The following is a 24,368-nucleotide window of genomic DNA, read 5'->3' as shown; positions in this document are numbered from 1 at the left end:
GAGCGTACCTGTTGCTGGTGTTTTTATTGCGTGGATGGTATTTTGTCTACCGAGATGAATCACATTAAAAACATGCGTGTGAGAGAAGGAGTCACCAGAAAGAAGGTGTCGTATCCACGCTGAATGAGATCCGCACTGCCGGCACTTTCCACACCAGAGTCATTCGCCACGGTTGATTTACTCCATGTGTCTGTGTGCTCAGAGTTGCAATTTCCAGCAAGTAATCACAGCACCCCCAAGAGGGAGACAGGTGCCGCGCACTCCAAAGAACAAAGATTCACCTTCTCATCTCAGCTCTCTCATGTCTTCACAGACTCCTCTTCCGCTGCTCTCAGACAAGTGCAGATAAGCTTTATTCCCAAGTGTTGGAAAGGTAGTGCTACTGCAGACCTGGAAGCAGAGCAGCGGAGATTAGAGGGATTGCTGTTTACTGCTTTTCCTTTGCGGTGCGTTCAGGGAATTCACAGCCAGCGGAGGAGAGTTCCAGGCTGAGGCTGACAGTGACACATGGCCGCTTCCCAGATTTAGGAACGACACTTCATGGAGTCCCGACAGAGACGAGCCCAGGGCTGAAACTAATTCCGCTTATTGTAGCCGGGCAGTCTGAGTTTTGCTGTGCGCTCCTTCCTGCGTATCCCTCTATGAACTGAGTCTGACACATTCATAAGAATGATGGAGTGGCTCAGCTGTCTCTGTCACCGCTGTGCAAAAAAAGAAAAGAAAAAAAAGGGAATGGAGAGGTTTGATGAAACGTGCCTGACTGTGTGTTTCAGAGCCGACCATCATCACCACGCAGCCCACAACACTGGACATCACCGTCGGGGAGAGCGTGGTCCTGCCCTGTCAGGTGAGCCACGACCCGTCTCTGGAGCTCAAGTTCACCTGGTTCTTCAATGAGCAACTCATCCACTTCGGGAGCAACGGCGGATTCTTCGAAAAAGTCGGAGGCGTAAGTCCACAATCTGTCTTTGATTGTTTGAGTGGGCAGTATGGACTTCAGGCTGTATCACAATATTTGACGGTGCTACTGTGAAAACGATAAAAGTGGTGATAATAAATATTTATTAGATCTTTGTTTTTTAGCTGTGACTGTGACTGTGTGTCACACACACACAAATAGTTTCCTTGAAAAATATTCCTATTTGTAATGTGCTTGTCTATTCACATAAAGAAGTGTAACTTGTACCACTAAGCTGCACACTGTAACTGTATTTTAAAATGTATTGGTATTTATTGATGATTTATTGAACAAGCAATAGAAACACAGTAAAACTATCAATCCTAAGGACAGTTTTGGAGTTTAATTGGAATTTTATCGTAACAACAATAACTCAAATCTCATATCATGATAAGAAATTTATCACGATAATTGATAAACAATACAATAAATGCCCACCTCTACTTTTAAGAAAGAATGTAATTCTTATTATCACAAATAACTTAAGCTCCAGATTACTGTGGTAATGCAGTAGGACAATGATCCAAAAAAGAAACAAATGTTAAAAGGAAGGTTCTGAAGTAGCTTAGTCAAAGCCTAGACTTAAATCTGGTTCAGATGCTGTTAAGTTTCCTTAAACAGGTCAACAATTCTAGAAAACTCCAAAGTGAGTGAATTAAAACTAATCAACAATGAAAGGTGGGCCAAAATTCCTTCACAGTGGTGCTAATTATTATCCTGCTAATATTAACGCTCGATGGTGCCAAGGGCATTGGGTTATAGAAGCTAGTTAGCTTTAGTTTAGTTTTGCATGTAGAGTCAGTGGGCTTAGGATAGCTTTTCCTTATAAATCATCATTTAACAGAATGGAAAGTTGTAGAAGTCTTAGAAAAGAAGACAGAAATAAAACAACGAAATCTGCTTCTCCTTTATCTTTTCATTGAAAGGCTAGCATTAGCACTGTAGCATAGCAAGCTACTACAGCATAAAAAACTCCCACCAGAAATTGTCCAGATTGGTCAACAGTTTTTTTGCATTATCTTTATTATTCCCGTGGCTACCAGGAGACATTTGGTAGATATTTTGTACTCCTGACATAAATTTTGTCAGGAGTACAGGACATGGAAGATATTGATCTGTTGGTGAGGATATTTGATATTGACCCTTATTAGCCACATTAGTATTTGCTCCTTTGACAGCCAGCCACATCAGCTGGCTGATGTGGCTGGCTGTTCTCTGGTATGTAGAGAACAATACCAGTTCTCTACATTATTGTTGGTTAATTGTGAACTGAATTTACATTCAGTAACCCAGCGAGTGTTGATAGAGAAAGAAGTCTTCCATTTGCCTCCCTACAAAGTTCTGTTCCCACATGCCTGCATTCCTCCATGCTAACAGCTAGTTTTTAGCTAGCTAGCCTCTCCCCACTGTTTGTTAGATAAAGTGCTAATCAAGAACACAAAGCTCCCTGAGGTTTCTGGAAGAATCCTCGTTTTATTGGCTCCCCTGTGCTCTGACAGGAGCCCAGGACATAAAAGATATTGATTTATTTTTTTTCCCAGCTGCCTTCAGAGACTTCAATGAATAAAGGTTGAGAGGTGACTCCGAAGATTCATTGGTCCATTCACTGCTTCCTTTAGCAGGACCGTAATAAATTCAGCTGCAGTGCAGAGGGAATGTTTGTATCAAGTATATTATTTATGGACAGAAAATTGCTGCCTCTGGCTAATTTTAAAATGAAATTTACATACTCACCCTGCAAACACTCGCAGTGGACACTTTAAAAAGGTCTCCAACTCACAGCTCATCAAAACAGTGGCATTTTCTTTTCTGTATGTAGCAAATAAGTTCAAGGTTTCTTTATCTACGCCCAGCATGAGAAATAAAGAAAAACTTAAAACACATTCGCCTTCCTTTTTAGTTTCTGTAATAATTTTAGGTTTCTTGGAGCGTGCTTTAAAGTCTCGGCACCTTAATAAATGGCTCTTCATCTCCACTTACATTGATTAAGCCCTTGGCCACTCCTCTGAATTCCCACCATTATTGTGCCACAGCTTTCAGCCATCTTCTATTTATTACTCAACCTGCTCAGCTCCACTCTGATGAAATGATAATGTAGGAGTGGGAATAGTAATTAGAGACAGAATGAAAGGCTCTCTTAAAGAACTAAGAAGCAGACCAGCCATTAGGCTGCTCATATAACATTCTACAGTCCAAATAAGACTGCTAGAGGAAGTGCATTTCTGTAATTACGCAGATGAAGTAAATGCACAGAGCGGCACTCCCGTGTCCCATTTGGAAAGTAAGAGGAGAGAGGCCCCTGTGTGTGGATTTATAGATTTATTTTTCAGGACACACACACAAGTATGAAATGAGCTTTCTTCCTGAGGCCGGTGCTGTCAGGGGTTGTTTTTGTTGTTGTTGTTGTTGTATTTTTGTTTAATTTCAGTAGTTGTAGGATTACAGCCATGCTTATGGAGGTGTGTCTGCTTTTTGTGTGTGCTCTGAATGACAGCAGCACTCGGCGGGGGACATTATGATTCGGAACATCCAGCTGGGGCACGCAGGGAAGTACACATGCGCCGTGCAGACCAAGGTGGACAGCATCTCCATAGCGGTGGACCTGGTTGTTCGAGGTAAGTTGGGGAATATGGACTTAAATTGTTTCACAGTATTTGGCTGAACTGTTGTGGTAACAATAAATGTGCTAAATATTTATTAGATCTTTTTTTTAGGAAGCTTAATTAAGAAATTAAATTAAAATGAATGAATAAACTTGTTCATGCGATAAGTCATTAAAAGTCATTGCAGGGGCAGATGTAAACTGTTATACATCAGTTACACAGTTATACATTCATATATAGTTTTGAATTTATATTCATAATTTGTCTATGGTGCTTGCACTCATCATCTACCAGCCAATCAGAGGAGACGTTGGCATTTTATTCAGGCGTTGGAGCGACAAGCCCCTGCCTACTTTGGAGTGACTGTATGTGGCATTTTGGGGAATCACAGTTGGTGACACACATTGAAAACACTAAAACAAGCCGTCATCCTCCTACAAGTTCTTTATCTCTTTATCTTTTCCACTAGTAGTAACACCCGACTGTTGATCACGTGACTCCTTTGAGCAATATTATTTTCGGAATTTCAATTTGTGCAGATCTATGGATGATGGAAATGCAGGGAGCATGTCATAGCAACTATAGCTCTACAATTCTATAAGAACTGTAGCGCTATTCTTAAATTGTGGGACATAAAGCATTCCCATTTCTAATAATACCTTTTTAGACACCAGTCACATGAAGAAGTATGATTTCTACAAGTAGACTGAATGTTAAATTTTATTGATATTTATTGATGCTTTTGTTGAACAAACAGTGGAGAAAATAGCAAAACCAACAATCCTGACAATACGGACAGTTTTTAGGGGGGAGGAGGGGGACAAAGGGGGTTAGATATTATTCATTATTTCAACGATTAATCAAAACTCTCATAATGATAAGAAATTATTTGCAATAAATGAGATAATAATATAAATTATTGTATGATGTAAAATCAACTTTTGTTGAGTTTTACATCATGTCATAATGTTCTTCCCTCATCAAAAACATTTGTAAAGTGCATAATGTTGCCCTTTTAACCCCCTTCAGACTTTGTTAAATAGTTTAATTATGCATGGTTTATCCACTAATAAAGAAGTAAAGTATTGGCAAGTTTAAGATTCTCTGTTCAAGACTTAAAGAAAATTTACAATCTAATTAGAGCGAACGTCTCCCAAAGGGTTCACGCTGAACTGACTTTGCTGCCATTGCCGCCGGTGCTAAAACCTCCCATCTTTCTGACTCTTCCCGATTTACATTCCTTACCCACATCTCCCCTCTTCTCTGTCTCTCTCTATATATCGTTATCTCCCTGCCTGACTACGGCATCCATCAGGTCCCCCAGGCCCCCCCACCAGCATCCAAGTAGAAGAAATCACAGATACCACCGCCTCTCTGTCCTGGAGGCCCGGTCCCGATAATCACAGTCCAATTACGGCGTACACCATCCAGGCCAGGACACCGTTCTCCCTGGGGTGGCAGGCTGTCACCACAGGTAAGCTCTCTCCAACCAGCCGTGGCCTCCTCCAATCCTGACGAGGGCTCTGCTCGTGGTTTCTGCTCGGCCCTGGGAAAATATTAGAGGTGTAATTTCCTGCTCCTGCACCAAATGGCGCACTATGGTTGCCGGGATCATTGACCGCTGTATTATCGGACTCCTGGGAGCCCTGAAACATGGATCTCTTCCTGATGAAAAAGCACGTTGCCAAGGCTGTAATATGATAGTGTAGTTACAGTATATAGCACATTCTTTTAATGGGACTCTTACTATTCATACATTATTGGTATAATGTGCTTTTATCCTACACCTTATACCCTCCTTTATTGATAGATTTTGTTTTTTGCACATGATGGACTCTGGGTATCTGAGATACAGTACTCTTCCTGGACTCTTGGATCTGCAGTCCCTCATTAATATATTAAAGAACACGTTGAACACTAGGTGGAGAAAGATATTGTTACCTTTAATGCACTCATCTCTATTTGCACAAAATATGCTGTGTCTTGTGGTAATTGCACACATTTCACACAGATCTTATGAAATCATGCTAGATTTCGGGATTACATTTCTGTATAATTTTTCATGTATCTTCCACTTCCCAGTTGTGCATTACTACCTGGTGGTCTGTTCCATAAAATCCACCAAAAAAGCATCTAAGCTTGTGGCTGAAATGTTCCAAGTGGTGTTGATACTTTGCAAAGGTACTTTCAAATCTTAACATACACATAACTGCACACAAAGGCATATAGCAAAGCTGAAACGACTAATCGGATTAATTGTGATGAATTAATAATTGAAATAATAGTCACCTAATTTAAAATTAAACAGGCCATTTGCTGAAAGAACAACCTACTCAAAGCAGTAATTAAGCCAAAACTGTGCAAAAGTAGATACATTTTGCAATTAAGATTAAAAAACCCTTAGTCTGTAAATCTGTTCTACCCAAAACTACTCAAGTAGCAAAGTTTAGCTTCACCTCAATCAGATTCTGTACAAGAAAATCTCCAATTTATCATTTTTTGCTGTCCAGTTATTAATCAGCTAATCCAAAAATTAACCCGCAGATCAGCCCTATGTTGTATTGATGTTAAGTGAAGCAGAAAGGGATGAGCTTTGCACATGTTGTTAGCAGCAGAAGCATCCTTTGGCACAAATGAACAAGCGTAAAGAATTGCTGCTATTGCATTTAGGCTTTTTTTTTTTTTTATTAATTATTTGATTATTTACATCTTTCTGTGCATTTTCAGTGTTGCATAAAAAAAAGATTTAAATGTTTAAATGAAAAATCTTTAGAATGTGCCAATTTTCTTTTAGCTCATTTTAACTGGAGGCCCTCTGTGTTTTCTGCCAGTTCCTGAGGTGGTTGGGGGCCACCAGCTGACCGCTGCCGTAACAGAGCTGAGCCCCTGGGTGGAGTACGAGTTCCGAGTTCTGGCGAGCAACAGAGTCGGGACCGGCGAGCCCAGCAAGCCCTCCAAGCAAGCAAGGACAAAGAGCACAAGTATGTTCTGCTTCAGAAAAGTCTGTTTCGGTGTAGGTCTACTAAAACGTGAGAACATGTGGTTTGATAAATTGAACTAAAAGTTATGTATAGGTTTGATGGCAGAAAGCTTTGAAGCAAGCAAATGACTTTCATAATTCCATATTTTCTTAAATTTCCAAAAAAAAAAAAGTGATACATTTTAAATGCAAACATTTGAAGATTGTTGAAAATCTATATGTGGACTGACCTTGAAATAAAACCGTAAATACAAGTGGGAATGTTGCGTTTTCAGAACTTTATTGAACTTCTATGAATATAACCTATTTTAAAAGTCCTTATCTGTTGATGCATGCAGAACATAACCCACCTTTAAAAGCAACTAACTATTTTCCAATGTTTTGCTACTTTTCCTGCATCTTCTATTGTTGCTGGACTCTTCAGCTGCAGGAAGTTGCCGTTGTTTACTGCTTAGAAAAAAAAAACAGAAAATGTTGAAGTTTTCCTTTAGAGTACCAAGGTGGCTGAGCCGATCTGTTTCCCCCCACAGCTCCGAAGGTCACACCGGCTAATGTGAGCGGAGGAGGAGGCAGTCGCTCCGAATTAGTCATCACATGGGAGGTAAGCAAGCTCTCTCAGGAACCCTCTCACCCATGGAGGAGGCCGCCAGACGCCATTACTCTCTTTGGGTGCGGGCCCCTGTTTCATTAATAACCAGTGAACGGCCTAATGTATGGCGTTTCATTTTTAAGAACACAGAGGCAATAACTGCAGCTGTCACCACCAAGGGGGAGAGAAAAATGCTTTTGAGGTTTCAATGAGATAATTAAAGTCATAGTTTGTTCAAAGTCACAACTTTTTGTTTCTAGATAATTTTCCTTTTGTGTCTTGCCTTTGTGTTTTACCAGCTGGCATTCAAATTGCTTCTGTTTATTCAGCACAAAGAATCAGTGCTGATGTTTCCAAACACAAAAGCTCCATTATAGTAAAACATGTGCTTAAAAAAGCTGCCCGTCGTCAACCAGGGAAATTCTTTAGGTGTTTTTCCTTTTGAGGGATGAAAAGTTGCTAGACTTAAATTTTGGGGTCTAAAATGAATGGAAGTAAATACAATGTCCTAATATGATCACAAATACAAGCTTGTGGGTATATGTGTGCTTTCTTAGTCATCCTAATCCATTTTGGGCATATTTTCTAACCCTCTGAATACCAATGGGCCTTTGGTGGACCAAATTCCAGTCCTTGATACAGTGGACTACCTTGTTTAGGGTTAAGGTTCATGTTTAGAGGTATGGTGTGAATTAGGTTTTGGCTAAGGTTAGGAACATAATAGTAATGGTTAAGGTGAGGGACAATGTCTGGGTTAGTAATAAATGCAGTTACTAAAGTGAATGGAGTTTAAATCCTCCATTCACTTTGGACCCTACTTGTTGGGTCCAAGTAGGTAACTTAGACCCAAGTTACCTAATTTGTACATCTACTATCCTTCTGAAGGGCAGTAGGCCTTATGGGGACCAACGCCAAGTCACAATACATCACACCCCAATTTTTAGGTTATAGTTAGAGGTTTGGTGTGAATTAAGTTCAGGTTATGGTTGGGTTATGCTAACATGTAGGGATAGGCATAAATAGTGTTACTATAATGAATGGACCTCTCTGTAGATTTCTTACAATTTGGGTCTACATGAGTAACTAATATAATTTTGGGAAACATTATTTCATTTCTACCTCTGCATTATTTATAAATCAGGAGTTTGTTCTTTTCTTATATACAGTACAGACTAAAAGTTTGGACACAACTGTGTGTCCAAACTTTTGGTCTGTACTCAATACAGACCCTGTACTCAATACAGACCAAAAGTTTGGACACACCTTCTCATTGAATTCAGTGAGAAGGTGTGTCCAAACTTTTGGTCTGTACTGTATGTTTCTTTGTACCTATTCAAAAACTCTGGAGGCACTCTTTGTAAACCACAATATGTATAATGTAAAAAAAAAGTGTTCAATAAAAATGACAATAATGATTAGTAGTCAATACAAGGTCCTAATATAGAACAGAATCGAATCAAAAATAAACAACAATTTCTGGTGTATGAGCAGCAAAGTAGCAGGTAAGTCAAAGCATCCAGATTTACATCAAGGTGAAAAAATATAAAACAGAATGTTGGTAGTCTGCTGAGGAGACCGAGGACGAGCTTGGTTCAGTTCAGTAAATGTGAGTTTGTAACAAAATAGTCTCTGACTTGAAAAAGGAGGCAGTAGCACATTAATCAAACAGGAAGATTAAAAGCATCATTAACTCTAATCTAGTTAAATTTACATCCAAATTAACAGTGTTTTACAAATGACAACACTTTGATTTACAGATCTCTTTGCAGTTTAGTTGTTAGAAAAAGAAAACAGGACCAAAAATATAATTTTTCCTTTTGTTACTTTAACTGGTTGGCCAGGAGGGTCTGACATCTTCCTTCATAATGTTTTACCAGAACTCCTCTGAAAGGTCATTTAATTCACTGTTTGTGTTCCTGTTGTTCGATTTTTTCCCCACTTAGCAGCAAAATGCAATATTCCTCTGTGTTTCAATTGAGAAAAATCCTCTAATTTAAGTTTTGAATTGCTAACCATCTATATTATGAAACTAAGTGACCTGCCTACATTTAACTCAATATACAGCTCAAGGTATCAGGTCACCCATCAGATTCCTTAAATTCCAATCCAGTGCCGAGTCGCGCACTGATTCTCCAAACATGTCTGAAAGAATGAGCCATTGACAGAAGCTGGGAAGATTCCAGTGTGGTATCATGGTATGAAGCCACATGTGCATTAAGTTAAGATATGAAATTTCTTCTTAACTAAACATTCAACATTTAGAGTAGCAGTATTATAACAAAATTATTAATATTGTTTTTACAGTGGCAACAACAGTAACTCACCCATTACAAGTTTTTTTTGTCAACAATTGAAGCAGTTTTGTCATTATCTGTGACAATAAAAGGCCATAGAGATCAAAACATTTACATGTTGTATTCAAGCAAGAAGTCACAGCAATAAAAAGGAACTTATGAAATCATATGTAAGTGCCACTGAAAGCCAACAAAACTAATGAAATGTTTTAGTTTATCAGAACTGTTACAAAACTATAAAAACTCATCATAATCAAGGAAAATACTTATTAACACATTAAGAAAACTGATTAACAAATTTTGGATCAAGTGTGTAAAGCTTTTAGTTTTATTTAGACATAATCAATGGAAATCAAAGTATAGAATCTTAGCAGATACAGTATACAGTATAAAATTAAATCCAAAATCCTCTTGCTTAATTTATATATGCTTGTTTGAATACTGCAAATGGAAGAAAAATGAGTCAAACTATAATCTACAATACATAAAAAGATAGGTAAATAAGAATAACAAGAATTTGACAGACATACACAACGGGAGGGAGTCAGAGTAGAGTCTGATGGATGGATGGACACACAACTTAACCACAAACGAACTTAAGGCATCTAAGAAGCCTTTTGGTCTTATGTACATCTTACAGCAAATAAATCTATATTTGACTCACTTATTGAAGTTTTAAAAATGTTTTGTACCTGAATTTCACTGACAAACTCTGGAAGCTGAAAACAAGCTTCCAGGTCATCATAGCTAAACTTAAAGAGTCCTAACACGGAGCCCTGTGGGACACCTCGTGTTTATCATCTCACATTAAAAGTCACTTTATTTACAAATCGTATATACTTGGTAAATTCAGGGTAGTGCAAAGATAAAATATCTAAATTAAATTGAAATACTTTTACACAAAATTATACTAAAAGATAAAAATATGACCAAAGGTTCTAAAATACTTTTAGAGCATGAACTTACAAATCCTCCACCCAGAGCGTGTGTTTTCACACAACCTTTCCAAAAATCACATTTTTTTAAAAGTCTGTACCCTTTAGCAGGGTGTAGAGGGTTGGTTTACTTAGCAGAACAAAGTCTGCAGCTCTGAATGTCCAGGTCTTGTTATCAGAGTGGGTCTGAGTTTACCTGATGACGCTGAGTGCTCTGTGCTGTGTAATGGATGTGTGCAGTAAAAGCTCAGGCATGTTCAGCAGGTTACATCTGAAGCCAGGCTCTGCCTTTAAATGACCCCCTCTACTCTCAACCTGTATTTATTTCCAAATCATGCAGAGTAAACAAAGTGAAAGCTTATTAGCCGTGTTTAGAGCGGATGTTCAGATGGGTTGTTGTGTGTTTGCTTGCAGCCTGTTCCAGAGGAGCTGCAGAATGGGCCGGGGTTCGGCTACGTGGTGGCGTTCCGACCTCACGGGGCCACGGGCTGGATGCAGGCCGCCGTGCCGTCCCCAGAGGCGTCCCGATACGTCTTTAAAAACGAGAGCATCCAGCCTTTCTCGCCTTTCCATGTAAAGGTCGGCGTTTACAACAACGAGGGGGAGAGTCCGTTTGGACCGGTTACCACCATCTACTCTGCTGAGGAAGGTGTGTACAGGGAGACTCCTTTTACTCAGGCCAAATGGAACAGACACTAATCAGGGTTCTTGCTGAATCTCAAAAAGTCAAAAATTTTTATTAAAAAAAACTAAAACATAATATATGGCTTTAAATAGGCTTATGAACACCCAGATTTTCATCCAAGGTCTTAAATTTCATTTTGTCGAGTCTTAATATTTTATTTTTGATCATTCTGGAGAAGCTCCTGTCCTATAACTGGTACCCTTGAAGCTGAACTTGGTGCTAAATGGGATTAGCTCAGACATTCTGTATGTAGGAGGAGTTTGTATGTAGGCCTGCAAAACTGTTGGTTGTTTTAGTACTGAGATAATTTAATCTCTTTTATTTAATAAACTTGGATCTTTTTTCATAACTGAATTGATAACAATAATAAAGTTTCTTTGTTAAAATGTTAATGTGAATCCTCTGTGCTGGTCTTAAATTGCATTTATAATGGTCTTAAAAATTCTTTGAAAGGTCTTCAAACTTACTGAAACCTGCAAGAACCCTGACTAACATCACACATCTATCTCAAAGCTAGATGTGTGATGTTATTAACCATGACATTGTTCTATTATATGAACAGCAAAAACACTTTGAACTGCTTTCCATACACACTTAGATTCTCTCGTAAGCGCTTGGATGAATAATCCGAGCGGACGCCAAGCTGTGGTCCAGTGAGCTTCAAAATGTTTAACACCTCAAAAATATGGTTAATCAAATCATTTACTGAATTAATATCTGTTTAATTCATGACTCATGGTGATTTGGAACATTTATAATGAATAAATGGGATTTGTGTTTTTTTTCTTTTTTATTCCTGATGCTCACTGTGAACCTGCTCAACACATCATCACTTAATCAATGCTCATTCACTCTTACATGAAAAAACACAACATTTCATTTCAGATTTTTCTCTTTTATCAGTGTCTCAGTCAGTGTCTTGCTTTTTTTTATTCGGTGATCTCACAGTGACGTGAAGGAACAAAGTAAACATCCTCAGTGGAAAATCAGAGGAATGATAAAAAGTGTCCTTTAATGCTGAGATACTGTTAGTATTTTGACTAACAGTATCCATAAAGAGTTCAGCATTAAAACATCTTGTAGGTTCGTTGATCAATAATAATAGACTTTGAATGAACAGTGAGGCAGAGTCATTTTTACATAGATAAAGAGAAGGTTGTTCTCCGATTAAGAAAAGAATTCCATTATGAGCAATATTTATCAACTTATAGAAAAGATCAGTCTTCCCATTGAGTGTACAATTCTTATCCATCTTTAATAATTGGGCTAATTTCACTCAGTCAACATCTAGTTATTGCTTCTTTACTACATTAGCAACAATTTTTTGCAATAATAAATTTCTGTTTAAGTCCAGATGGCTTACCTATGTACATGACACTGAAGTCAAATATATATATATATATATATATATATAAAAAATTAGGTAATACTCAGTGTGAATCCAGCTGTTCAATACTTTAAATTATTCTGTATTCTATGAATTCTGTCCCTAAAAATTAACCAAATTATATTTAAAAAAAACTAAAGCTACTACTATAACCAATTAAAACTAAATGAGAACTAAACAATATTTAACTAATAAATTCTAGCAAACTAATTAAAGCTAACTGAATTAGATAAATAAGTCACAACAAAATAAAACTAAACTATAATAATAATGAAAAACCTATTATAATCCTGCTGATCACAAGCTACTTTGTAAAGATTTTAGTTTCTAGATGCTGAAAGCAAGTGGAGAGTGTAACCCTGGTTGTGCTCCAGTTGTAGCTGGAGAAAATGTGGCTCTTTAGTGACTCAGGGAAACTGAATCCTCACACTATACACACTAAAGGTAAAGGTAATTTTATTTATATAGCACATTTTCAGCAACAAGGCAATACAAAGTGCTTTACAGGATTTAAAAGGAAATACAAACAAAATAACAAACCAAAGGAAAGAGCAACAGAAGAAAAAGAATCTAATATTGATCTAAAGTATTAGAACAGGAGTTACTTAGTAACTCCTGTTCAGGGTTACTAAGTATCCTCTGGTCTAATTCCATTTCTGGGTTGGGAGAACAGGAGTCTAAAAAATAGTCTAACAATGTTGATCCAAAAGTCTCCTCTGGGCTTCTGGTCTCTGGTTCTAAATAGTGCGTACTCTACAGTTTCTGATAAAATAAGCTAAAGAGTGACTAATCTAATTCTTTTTCTGGGTTAAACGTGAGTACTCCACAGTTTCTAAATAATGATGATGTAGTATTGGTCCAGATAGTGAATATTCCACAGTTTCTAAAAGATGAGCTAAATTCTAAGTTTGTTCTAAATCCTTTTCTGGGTTAAAAGTAACTAGTCACAGTTTCTAAAAAGTAGTAGTATAAAAGTAACTAAGTAGTGACTGTACCTGTTAAGTATTTCTGGATTCTAAGTTCGTAGTTATTCTAATTCTAATTCTATTTCTGATTCCATTTCTGGGCTGTATAATATTGATCTAAATAGTGCTTACTCCACAACTTCTAATATTACTAATAAACTAAAATAATCATTTTCTTAAATAGGGAGTACTACACAGTTTCTAACAAAATCAAATAAAAAAAGAGGAAAGGACACATTAGGGCGAATGGCAACATTCAGACAAAACAAAGGGCAAAACAAAGACATGAGTGAAGGCGGTGACATCACAGGGCCATGAAACCACGTTGCTCAGCCTCCCGGCAGAAGTCCGATAAAGATGTTTTATATCAAGGAATGGATAACAACATCCATTCCTGAGCTGTGGCGCTCAGCTCCACAGCTCCATGGATAACAGGAGGGGGTGAAGTGGGAAGGAGTGTTAAGTTTAAATATCTTCAAGGTGATTAGAAATATGCTTCCAAGGCAACCTGGGGAAAGCCAATTCAGATACAAAATGTCTTAGGTCGGGTAGATTATAAATTTCAATCTTCCCTAAAGTCTCTCCGATAAATGTCAGTTCCCAATTGTCCAAATTAGTTTGGTCGTTCCACTGACCCGAAACTAGCAACTTCTCCAAGATCAATTCCATTCCGTTAGTGAGTTTTTGAGTCCTCAGCTGGGCTGCGAGTCTCAGTAAGACTCACATCCAACTTGCGTCTCTGTCCACACCAACAGTCTGAGTGTTCGCTAGTTCGGCCAAGTCAAGTCACAAATTTGTCGATAAGCCAGGAATCCACAAGCTCCAAACAGCAGAAATCCTGTAATCAATCCAGGGTGAATCCCACCGGGTGTGTCCCCGCAGGACAAGAGGGCTCTCCTGTGCCTAGTCTTCTTGTCGAGAAAATTTGATCAATTGTATTGAGAGACCGGTTGACCGGATCCATAATTTGTAGATTCGGAGGATGTGCAAAGAAAGGCTCCAAAAACTACACACACTACAGCTCTTTCTCTTTCAGCATGTTGACTACTTGACCCCACTTCCATCTTGTTTTAATGTTCCCAATAGAGGAAGGAAGCGGCTTTGAAACTCTTCGGATGTTCCCTCTTCAAAGCTAACCGTCACTCCTGGACAGTTAGCTTTGAAGAGCTAACTGTGTATATATATATATATACAGTACAGACCAAAGGTTTGGACACACCTTCTAATTAAAATGGGTTTTCTTTATTTTCATGACTATTTATAAGGCAATAAATCCCACTTATTAACCTGACAGGGCACACCTATGAAGTGAAAACCATTTCAGGTGACAACCTCTTGAAGCTCATCAAGAAAATGCAGAGTGTGTGCAAAGCAGTAATCACAGCAAAAGGTTGCTACTTTGAAGAAACTAGAATATAAGGGGTATTTTCAGTTGTTTTACACTTTTTTGTTTAGTTCATATTTCCACATGTGTTATTCATAGTTTGATGCCTTCAGTGTGAATCTACAATGTCAATAGTCATGAAAATAAAGGAAACTCGTTGAATTAAAAGGTGTGTCCAAACTTTTGGTCTGTACTGTATATATATATAGAGAGAGAGAGACATTATTTATGTGATAATTTATAAAAATATCACATAAATAAATATTATTTATTTATGTGATAACTCCAGAGCCTGGCCGAGCTCCCACCAGGATCCGCGCCAAGAGCCTCTCTGCGTCCGAGATGGAAGTGTCGTGGAAGGCTCTGCCCTGGAACGCCAGCAAGCGGCGAGTGCTGGGCTATGAGGTGAGGCCCGGCCCGTTGGACATGCGTGTGTGGGTGTGTGTGGGTGTGTGTGTGCGTGTGTGTGTGTGTGTGTGAGAGCGTGCATACAGCGACCAGCACTGCTGAATCTTGTTCTCCTCTATTATTGATGAACGTTTCAGGCTCCTGCACCTTGGGCATGTGAGATAATAGCTTGCTGCATGCATAATGGTAGAGCCCGGTCCCCAGCCTGTGGGTTTAAGTGTGTTTCTCTTGTTGCTTACCTAAGTAGTGCAACGGGACCTGATTAGAGTAGTGATGCAACACTCTGAGGGACACAGTGTTAGCTTCTAATCCACACAACAAAACAGTTTTAGACAGCAGCTTCAGGCTCACTTTGTTCATGTCTTTTTACTTGTTCTCATTGTTGGAGTCAAGGCCCTGAAAAAAAATTATTCATTTGTTTGCATGAATTAAAAAAACAATTTAAAGAAATTATTCTTGAGAAACAGTTTGTATTTGTAGCATTTTTAGGCTTGACCAGGAATCCTTTGGTCGCCCTTTATTTGATTGTTTTCCTTTGTTGCACTCTTTCATGGTATAAAATAATGTTTTCTAAATGAGATATAATGTTATTAAATTGATATAATATGTAAGCACATGTTTTGATATAAGGGAATATGGAAGAATAGCATAAAGTGGTGGAAATTTTAAAAAGTGTAAGCTTTTTATTATTTTTATTTTTTTTAGCTTCTCTTTTATCAAACATGTACATTATCTAAAATGACTGAGTCTTACATTTTGAAACATTGTTTTTTTGTGCATGTGTTTGGGTGTGTATGTGTGACAGCTTCCTGTACCCGTCCCATCATGCACACGCGGAGGCCAGTTGGTTGGATTTTATGCCATTTACTGAAATGAGTGGCCAACAACACACAAACAGCGCAGAGAGCTTCTCTATTGGTCCACTAGTCACTCTGTGTACACAGCAAAGCGCTGAACAGACTGTGCAATTTACAAATACTTATTACAGTGAGTTTTGACAAAAAGATTTTTTTGACGTGATCGTATAGTGATTTTGATAATACATCTTTAAAATGAATTTAATACAATTTGGTCTTTCTTTTACAAATGAAATAAATTAGAAAAATAAATACAGAGAGCCGTCAAAATTAATTATTAAATTACTTAACGGCATCCTGTGGTGGCTCACAGAAAATAAAGCTGGCCACGTCATGTCGTCATAGAAACAACTAACAAACAAACTGACAAACATAACTGACCACATAAATTACTGACATTTAATGTAACATTATTACCTGAAATGAGTGGTCAACAACACACAGATAGCGCAGTGAGCTTCTCTACTGGTCCACTAGTCACTCTGTATTGTAATAAACTCCAAGTTAGCCTTTGAACATATTGAACACAATATTACTCAGAAGAGAACCGGATTTGATGGTTTACCACAGCAGAGCGCTGAACAGACTGTGTGGAATTTTCGGTTTCCCTTCGTATTTATAGGCAACCAGTAGGGGGCGCCAAAAACCACCCATCACAGGACAATTACTAAACATGTTTTAGCAAGAATTTCATTTGTATACCTAATACCCGTTACATATGTGTTTTTTTAAATTGATTTATTCGAAACAAAGAAAGCATCCAAACCACATCCTGTGCTGTGACATGCTGCTGTTTTCAGACCGGTTCACATCTTTCATGCGGTCGAGTTCACATGTCTCTGTTTTCAGTTCGCTCTCCGCTGACGCTGTGGCAGCAGAAAGCTTTTAGGGTGCGCTCACCGTCTGCCCCCTGCTCTGCCCTGTTTGCCTTTCAGCTCAGGTACTGGAGTAGAAGCGAACGGGAGGAGACGGCCAGCGTGCAGAGAACCTCTGGGAATCAGACGTCCAGCGTCATCGGCGGCTTAAGAGGCAGCACGGCGTATCACATCTCAGTGAGGGCCTACAACACGGCCGGAACGGGCCCTCCCAGCACCACCGTCAACGTGACCACCAAAAAACCACGCAAGTACCACACTTAGCCTGAGCTCTGCATCCACTAATCATCAGCATGAATGTCATGTTCTTTGGCGAAAGTTTTTAGATTTCCAACTAATTTTGTATTTTAAAAATGACATAACTTGACATTACTTTTCCAGACTCAGATTTCCATGTTTTTTGTGGTGCTTTTCTAACATTCTTGACATTTGAATGCAAAAAAGGTCTGGAAAAAGTCCATGGATCTATTTTTCTATAATATTTGGTGATAATGATTCCCTAGCAAGTTGTACTTTCATTATACAGTTAATGTGCTTCTGTTGTTCTTAAACATAACAAACAGTGCTAAAATGCTAGCAGAGTTAGCTAAAATGTTAGATGCACTAGCGCTAAAGCACTAACGCTAAAGTGCTAACACCAACAAGGTATTTAGAAGAAGTTGAATTTTTGCATCTATTTGTTTATTTAATACCCCTGTACTCTTTTTCTTTGTAACTCACTCATTTGTTTGTGGTTTGCTCAATAAAGTTTCTTGGGGAAAAAAGAGACTATGAGGAGAGGAAATGGAACTGCTTCAGAAACAGTCTTTAAAGTACACAAATGTCTTTAAGAACTCTTAGCCAAGGCTTCAACTCATAGAAACGTTATTTCCAAAACTACCAAGTAAATTAGCTCTTTAGAAATTATCTGGAAAAATACGTTTCAGGGAAGCTAGGTGCGCTAAATGTTAGCAAAAGGACTTTGTAAAAAGGTAACTCTACTGTTAGCGGAATCTAAATTCGCAAATTCAAATATGTGAACCCAATTCCTCACTTAACATTTTTTTAAAAAGCCCAAAAGGATCATGCTACTGATAGGTGGATGTCAATGTCTGACTCACCATGCGCAGTATAAATGTCATGCCTTTGTTTGAGGAGAATAATGTGGCCTCTTTCCTGGTAGCTCCCAGCCAGCCTCCGGTTAAAGTCATGTGGAACACATCAAACTCCAAGATCATCCTGAACTGGGAGCACGTCAAAGCCCTGGAGAACGAGTCCGAAGTGACCGGTTACAAAGTGAGCACGTCGCTCTTTCACTTCATCAGAAAGTTCTTCCTCTTGCCATGGCGCACCCAACTCTCCACTCATCTGCAGGTGCTCTATAAGAAGAATCGACACAGCCGGCCCAGCGTCATGGAAACCAACACCACCTCGGTGGAGCTTGCTCTTCCCACCGACGAGGACTATATCATCCAGATAAAGCCGTTTGGAGACGGAGGGGACGGCAGCAGCAGCAAGCAGATCACCATCCCCAAGATACCAGGTCAGTAAAGAGCTAGCTACTGCTAGTGCTATCTAGCTAGCTAGTCCCACGTGGCCCATTGGTCGTGTTATTGCCAGAACAGTTTGATCATTGTCTTCTCCAGATGAAGCCAGAGTAGGAAAAATATCTGCTGGAGGAAAAATGACCTCAGGTTAAATGCATCACCTCGCAAAAGTATTTGTATATCTTGAACATTTCCTGACTGTGTCAATGTACAACCATTATTTTGTATCTTTTCCACAATATTATTTCATAAACTAATAAGGGTGTTAGAGTGAATGAGGCTAAGTATAAACTTTTCAGTTTTTCAATTGTAAAAAAAGAAAATCATGTTTTAATATGTTTAATATGTTTTAATAAAGTAAAAGGAAAATATAAAAGAAGTTAAAATTATAATAAATTACAATCATGCTTGTGACTACATAAGCCCATCGCAATAAGCAATTAATGAATTAACCGCATGATAGATTAAATTAAGGGCAATAATTTTCATTCTCACAATTAATATTTTTTGAAGGGCAATTTTGTTTACAGAATCTATTGATCCATTTTATTTGTGGCTCCTGTTTTGTGTTGGTTTTATATTTTTGTTTTGTTCATTGTTTTTGATCGTTGTGTTTTAGTTTGGATATTTAGAATATCTTCCAGTGCCACTGGTCTGTACAAAATGTATGTTTATTGTTCTTTGAGAGGGCAAACTTGCATTATTATTCCATTATGAATATTCTAGTTGCAGATGGTCTGAAAACAACAATATTATTGTTTATAGAAATAATTTCTAGGACAATATATTGTCTAGCAAAATGTGCTATCATTCTTGGTTGTACTGTGACAAATTGCGGGAAATGTTGAAGCAATTTGAATCCTTATCTGTAGATGAAATGCTAGAAAGGGATTTTTTCCCCCCATTATGGATCCGACTAACATCCTTTCTGCTCTCCGTCCCCCTCCAGGCCCCAACGCGGTGGGCTCGGCCTCCAAGGTCTCCACGCTGTCGGCCCTCAGCACAATAGCTCTGTCTTTCACAGCACGAACATCTTTATGACAAATGGCTCACAGCAGACGTTGCATCTAACGTGGAGACAGCTATCGGGCGGGAACACAAACGCAGCCCACTCCGGTGTAACTAGATCCATTCATTTAGATTTTAGCGGCAGAGAGAAGACACTGACGGTAAAAATGTCCAAGAGAGAGGACAGACAAGGAATCCCTGTCAGCTACACAGGCCAGGTGGAGGAGATTGACCGATGTCGTGACTATGTTGTTACCAAAGCAGCTTTCATAAAAGAAACGTAAAGGAAAAAAAAGTCTTATATGCATCTTTTTGTATGACATGTTGAGCTTTTATAGACTTTTGTTTTCTTAATGGGTTTGTAGATGGCCTTGGCTTCAGGGGTGAGAACAGTTCAATGCATGGAAAATGGCATTGTCCCGTTTTACAGTCAGAAAGTAAAGAACACGATTCAACAGTTCCCCATCTGTCTTTTAAGATAAAACACAACTTATAACTTTGATAGTTTCTGCATTCCAGTATATTTAATATAGTCTTTTCATAACGAAAGCACACCATTAGTGCTACACCAGTTTCCACCAAGTTGATATCAAAATTGAAAATGTTAAAAAACAAAAAAGGTAAACCCTCAAATCCCCAGATACATACAAAATACATAAAGCTCTTGAAATTAGATGAGGTGTACTTTCTTTTCTCAAAGACTATATGTAAACATCGTGCCCAGTTCACATTTTGGGCCGAGGTGTCACTTTTTCAGTGTAAAGGGAGGAGGAGTAGCATCAGACTGTGAACGCTAATGCTTTATTGCCTCATAATCAGTAGCAAGCTGCAAAAAAAGCTAAAGCTAGCTTAAAATGATGGGAATAAACTACTTCAGCTGCTGCAGAGTGAAAACATAAACAATTATTCCTCTGTTACTATTATACTCACTGTAATCATTTCTTCTGCCCAGAACAGGTTCAAGAAGCCCGGCTGAAACTTAAATATAGAGTTCTTACAGGTTCTGACATTTTTTTGTCTTTGCTACAGTGGCCGCTGTCAGACTGTTGTTCAGTTTGGTGCCCTGTAATAACAGAATTATATCATTGTAATTGTAAACATAAATTGGAATTAATTAATTAATCAAATTAATTAAATGAGACTAAATCTGTGAGCCAAACTTGGAGGATAACGATATTTTAAAGCTGGTTCTGTGTTGAGTAACCAACCGTTTCAAATAAACTGTGTACCATTTCTGATACAAAGAATTGTCAAATATTATAGTCAGAAAGATGTCAGAAGCTTGCTCATGGTAGCAGTCTTGGTTAGGAGTTTTTATGTAGGGTTCTGTTGAGATGTGATCATTTCTGACTGACTCAGTCAGCTTTAAATCACAATTGTTTTAAATTAGAATTGTGTGGGATATAAAACTGAAATCTATTGCTTAATAGATGTGACAAGAGAGATCAAAAACCTTTAATCGAAAGAAAAAACGTGGTCTCTTCATCGTCCTTAACTAATAAAGATTAGTGCCTGATTTTAACGCTGCTGTTTAAGAAATTTTTTAACTCTGAGATTTCCTTGTAATAACTCAGCTGACAGAGGAGAGTCTCATCAGTTTAGTTGGTGTTCTTCGGTGTCCCAGGTCTGCATTCAAACTGCTAAACTAATTTGTCTCAGACCACCTTAAATGGTCTGAGAGACACCATCCTGAAAACATTTGGATTGCATTTCCACCCGTCATCAGGTACGATCAGACCGCGTTAACGCCACATCTGAGGCTTACAGTTTTCTCTTTGATTAAACAGAGATTGGTTTCCCAGCTAACACCTAGTGTCATCAAAGCGGAGGCCTGGCTGAGGTATTGGTTGGCGATAGCCACTTAGCAGAACCCCACTTCAAAAACCCACTTCAAAGAACTATTCCTTTTTAAGTTTTTGGTGTCAGAAGTGACATCCAAGATGCGAACGTTTTCAGAATCGCTTTTATGAGCGTGACCTGTCGCTCAGAGCAGTTCCCCTAAGATCTATAAGTAACTTAGTCTTAAAGTCTGAGGTCTAAGCTGTTAAGAGGTGAAGAGAGAGACTATCTGAAGTTTTTTTTTTATTTTTAATGCCAAATCTTCATTTGTTTATCCTCACTGTGCTGCAGAAGATTTGGGTATTCATATACTGAGACAACAATTTTAGAAGTTCAAGTCTTGCTTGCCATCTTTTCTTATGGTTATGAACGAACAGTCCACCTGGGGTGTGAACCTTCAATGCACTATTTGTTCCCCTTAAAGATTAACTAATTATTAGCTAAATTAATCAAAACGAAGGTTGAGCTGCCATGATTTGGAGCCAGTCCAAGCATTGAGCATGCAGAGGTGGGTGAATCCTCATCAAGGCAGACAGGTAGGGCAGAACTAGACAAGAAATGTTATTCCAGCATTGCTAGAATATTTGAGTAGCAATTGCATAAAGTCCCTTAGCTGCGGTGCAGTATATGAGTCATTTTGAAGTTCCATCATTTATGTCAAGGAATTTTTTTCAGGATAAGACATAAGGTTTAAGTTATTTATGTATGTATTTATTTAAATCGGCATATTTTAATACATTGTTAAAACTCATAGAAGACTCACAATAAAGTTAAGGAGTTATGTAATAACTATATGATTCTCTGAACCACAAATAATGAGTTTTGGATAGAAGGAATGATTATGGTGATTTTTGCCTCTTTGAGCATTTACCTTTAAGACTATCAAGTCAAAGTCCAAGTAAAAGCTAAGTGGTAGAATAAAAACCCCTGAGAAATACTAGTTGTAACCATTTTAAAAAGGTAGTTCAGATATTTTGAAGTGAAGTTTTATGAAAATGTTATCAGAAAAGAAAACTCAGTGGTGAAAGTCTGACACTTCATGCTGCCTACAGGAGGGCATGCAGTTTGTGTTCTGTGAGCCACGCAGGACGGTTGTGATTTCATAGTTGAGCGTACCGATTGCCTGCATTCCTCCTGACAAATTCCTTCATTTCCCACAATCCAAATGGATACTAATTAGCTTAATGGGCTATTTTGGCGCTTAGCCCCATGTTTTCCCCGTCCTAGGCAGCCACCGCACACGATAGTGAGGCACAGAATGGTAGTGTAGCGTCCATGACTACTGTTTACGCCGAATCCCAACCTTAGCAGCTCATTGCCGCCTACAAAACATTTCAATGTTCCCCGCCGAGCATTTTACTGTGCGACACCGAGTACAGTCGTAAAATGTTCCCTTTGCGGAGAGACGTGTCCGGCATACGTCTGCTTTGAGTCTACCTCCAGTGTGTGTGGGAACCTTTAGTCTAACTGACCCGTGTTAGCCACTTGAGCCGCTGAAAACAACTCAGTCTAAAACTGTTGACATCAATGACATAAAGCTGTTATTGAATATTAATTGACAAGTCTTACAACTAACAGTTGTTAAGTTTGTTTCCCAGCTGAACAATGTCTACAGTGAGTCAGAGCGTTGTAGGCTACATCTGCTAAGAGTGGTGTTAACTATTTGAGGATATTACAGCAGGTTGTCACCTAGGTAACTGCATGGGACATGCGTCTCTGTGCCTTTTTCAGGTTTTGTACTTGTCCACAAATCTTTCCAAAGGACTGACGATCAGGGTCGATGCAAACAACTTCATTTTCCTGAGAAAACATCACAAAGTTAACAGTGGTTTCTAATCAAATTATAGATGTTTAATATCTGCTTATATTAGTGTTGGATTCCACAAATCTGATCAATTTTAGTGTGAGAAGCTAAAACAGACTCTTTACTGCAAACTTCAATTCAATTTTTGTCTACGACAAGTAAATATACTATTGTTCATAGAAATTCTTTAAAAATTCTGAATCAACCCTTTAAAAATAGGCGAGACAGACATTGGAGGCTACAGCATTAGCACATTTTCAGTGCCCATCCTCAAAACACCAGAAACCTGATGAAATGTTTAGACAGATCCTGATGACAAAGGTTGGAAAAGCTTGCAGTGCAGGGCCTCTCTCCAGGGCCCTCCACCGTGGCCCCCTGAGCTCCTGATTGCAGGACCCCCGTGGCTGTGTCTCATGCCCCTCATTCTTTCAGTTAGCCCTGGTCTAGAGCTCTTCTTTGCCTTCTGTGTGCCTCATCATATGTTCAGAATCCTCAGGTCCTTAAAGAGCCTTAACTTATCGCGAGAATATCAAAAACACTAGAAGCATAGAACTTTGCAGCGGCAGCGTTGTTCAAGCGCAGGTGGAACGACATCAAACAATGCTAGGTTTGGGTTGGGAGGAGGAAAAGGGAAGCGACATCCTTTGTCGACATTACAGAGGTTAGAAATGGGCAATTTATGAGACCAGGTGTGTTTTTTTAGGTGGATGTTCTGAATAAAGGACAATGCTGCTGATTTTTTCCTTTCTCCATCGTCTCCTGATGCCATGTGGGACTGCCGCGCTACTCGGAGAACGCTGCGGTCTCATTGTAGCTTGTAATCCAGTTAAGTAGTTTGTAGTACTTTGAAGGGAAATGTACTGTAGGCTACTGGGGATCATGCATCAAGAAATGTGTAAAATACAGTTTTGTACACTTCAGATCATTTATATAAAAAGAAACCTTTCTAAAGAGATGATTTACTCTGTTTTTATGTAAACGACTCTTGTTTCATACTGTAGTTAACTGTTGCTCAGCATGACTGTACTCGTCGTCTCTCTACTGTCCACCCGCAAAGCGACTGAATGGCTTTAGGAACATGTGAGGTCCATGCATCCTGCAGGTCTCTGTATGCTGAACCATTAACAGCCCTGTGTCTATGCTTCTGTCTAAGTCGGCCCTTCAGAGATGTACTGCTTTGACTGTCCGTATGCGCTCCGCAGGAGGCGTCCCTCTGTTGCTGTTTGTTGTTTATACCGTGTGAATAAAGATAACTGATTTATAGAACAACA

At 38.7% G+C, this 24,368-nt stretch overlaps 1 protein-coding gene across 2 annotated transcripts in view; it reads left to right on the top strand.

Annotated features, from left to right (window-relative positions):
• Nucleotides 1-24,368, top strand: part of cntn4 (contactin 4) — a 242,934-nt gene extending 218,566 nt beyond the window's left edge. The window contains exons 13-23 of one of the 2 annotated variants that reach the window (XM_032549067.1): nt 774-949; nt 3,456-3,573; nt 4,877-5,035; nt 6,393-6,542; nt 7,072-7,142; nt 10,774-11,008; nt 15,070-15,185; nt 16,981-17,167; nt 18,083-18,195; nt 18,274-18,442; nt 19,396-24,368. In XM_032549067.1, coding sequence (XP_032404958.1) covers nt 774-949; nt 3,456-3,573; nt 4,877-5,035; nt 6,393-6,542; nt 7,072-7,142; nt 10,774-11,008; nt 15,070-15,185; nt 16,981-17,167; nt 18,083-18,195; nt 18,274-18,442; nt 19,396-19,487 — 1,586 coding nt within the window. In that variant the 3' untranslated portion in view covers nt 19,488-24,368. Of the gene's footprint in view, nt 1-773; nt 950-3,452; nt 3,574-4,876; nt 5,036-6,392; nt 6,543-7,071; nt 7,143-10,773; nt 11,009-15,069; nt 15,186-16,980; nt 17,168-18,082; nt 18,196-18,273; nt 18,443-19,395 lie in introns of both variants that reach the window. The other variant, XM_032549066.1, reaches the window with a different exon arrangement.

The sequence above is a fragment of the Xiphophorus hellerii genome, chromosome 20, assembly GCF_003331165.1.
Source record: "Xiphophorus hellerii strain 12219 chromosome 20, Xiphophorus_hellerii-4.1, whole genome shotgun sequence".
Classification (NCBI taxonomy): Eukaryota; Metazoa; Chordata; class Actinopteri; order Cyprinodontiformes; family Poeciliidae; genus Xiphophorus; species Xiphophorus hellerii.
Note: the sequence above shows the minus strand (reverse complement) of the source record. Positions and strands in the feature narration are given on the sequence as shown.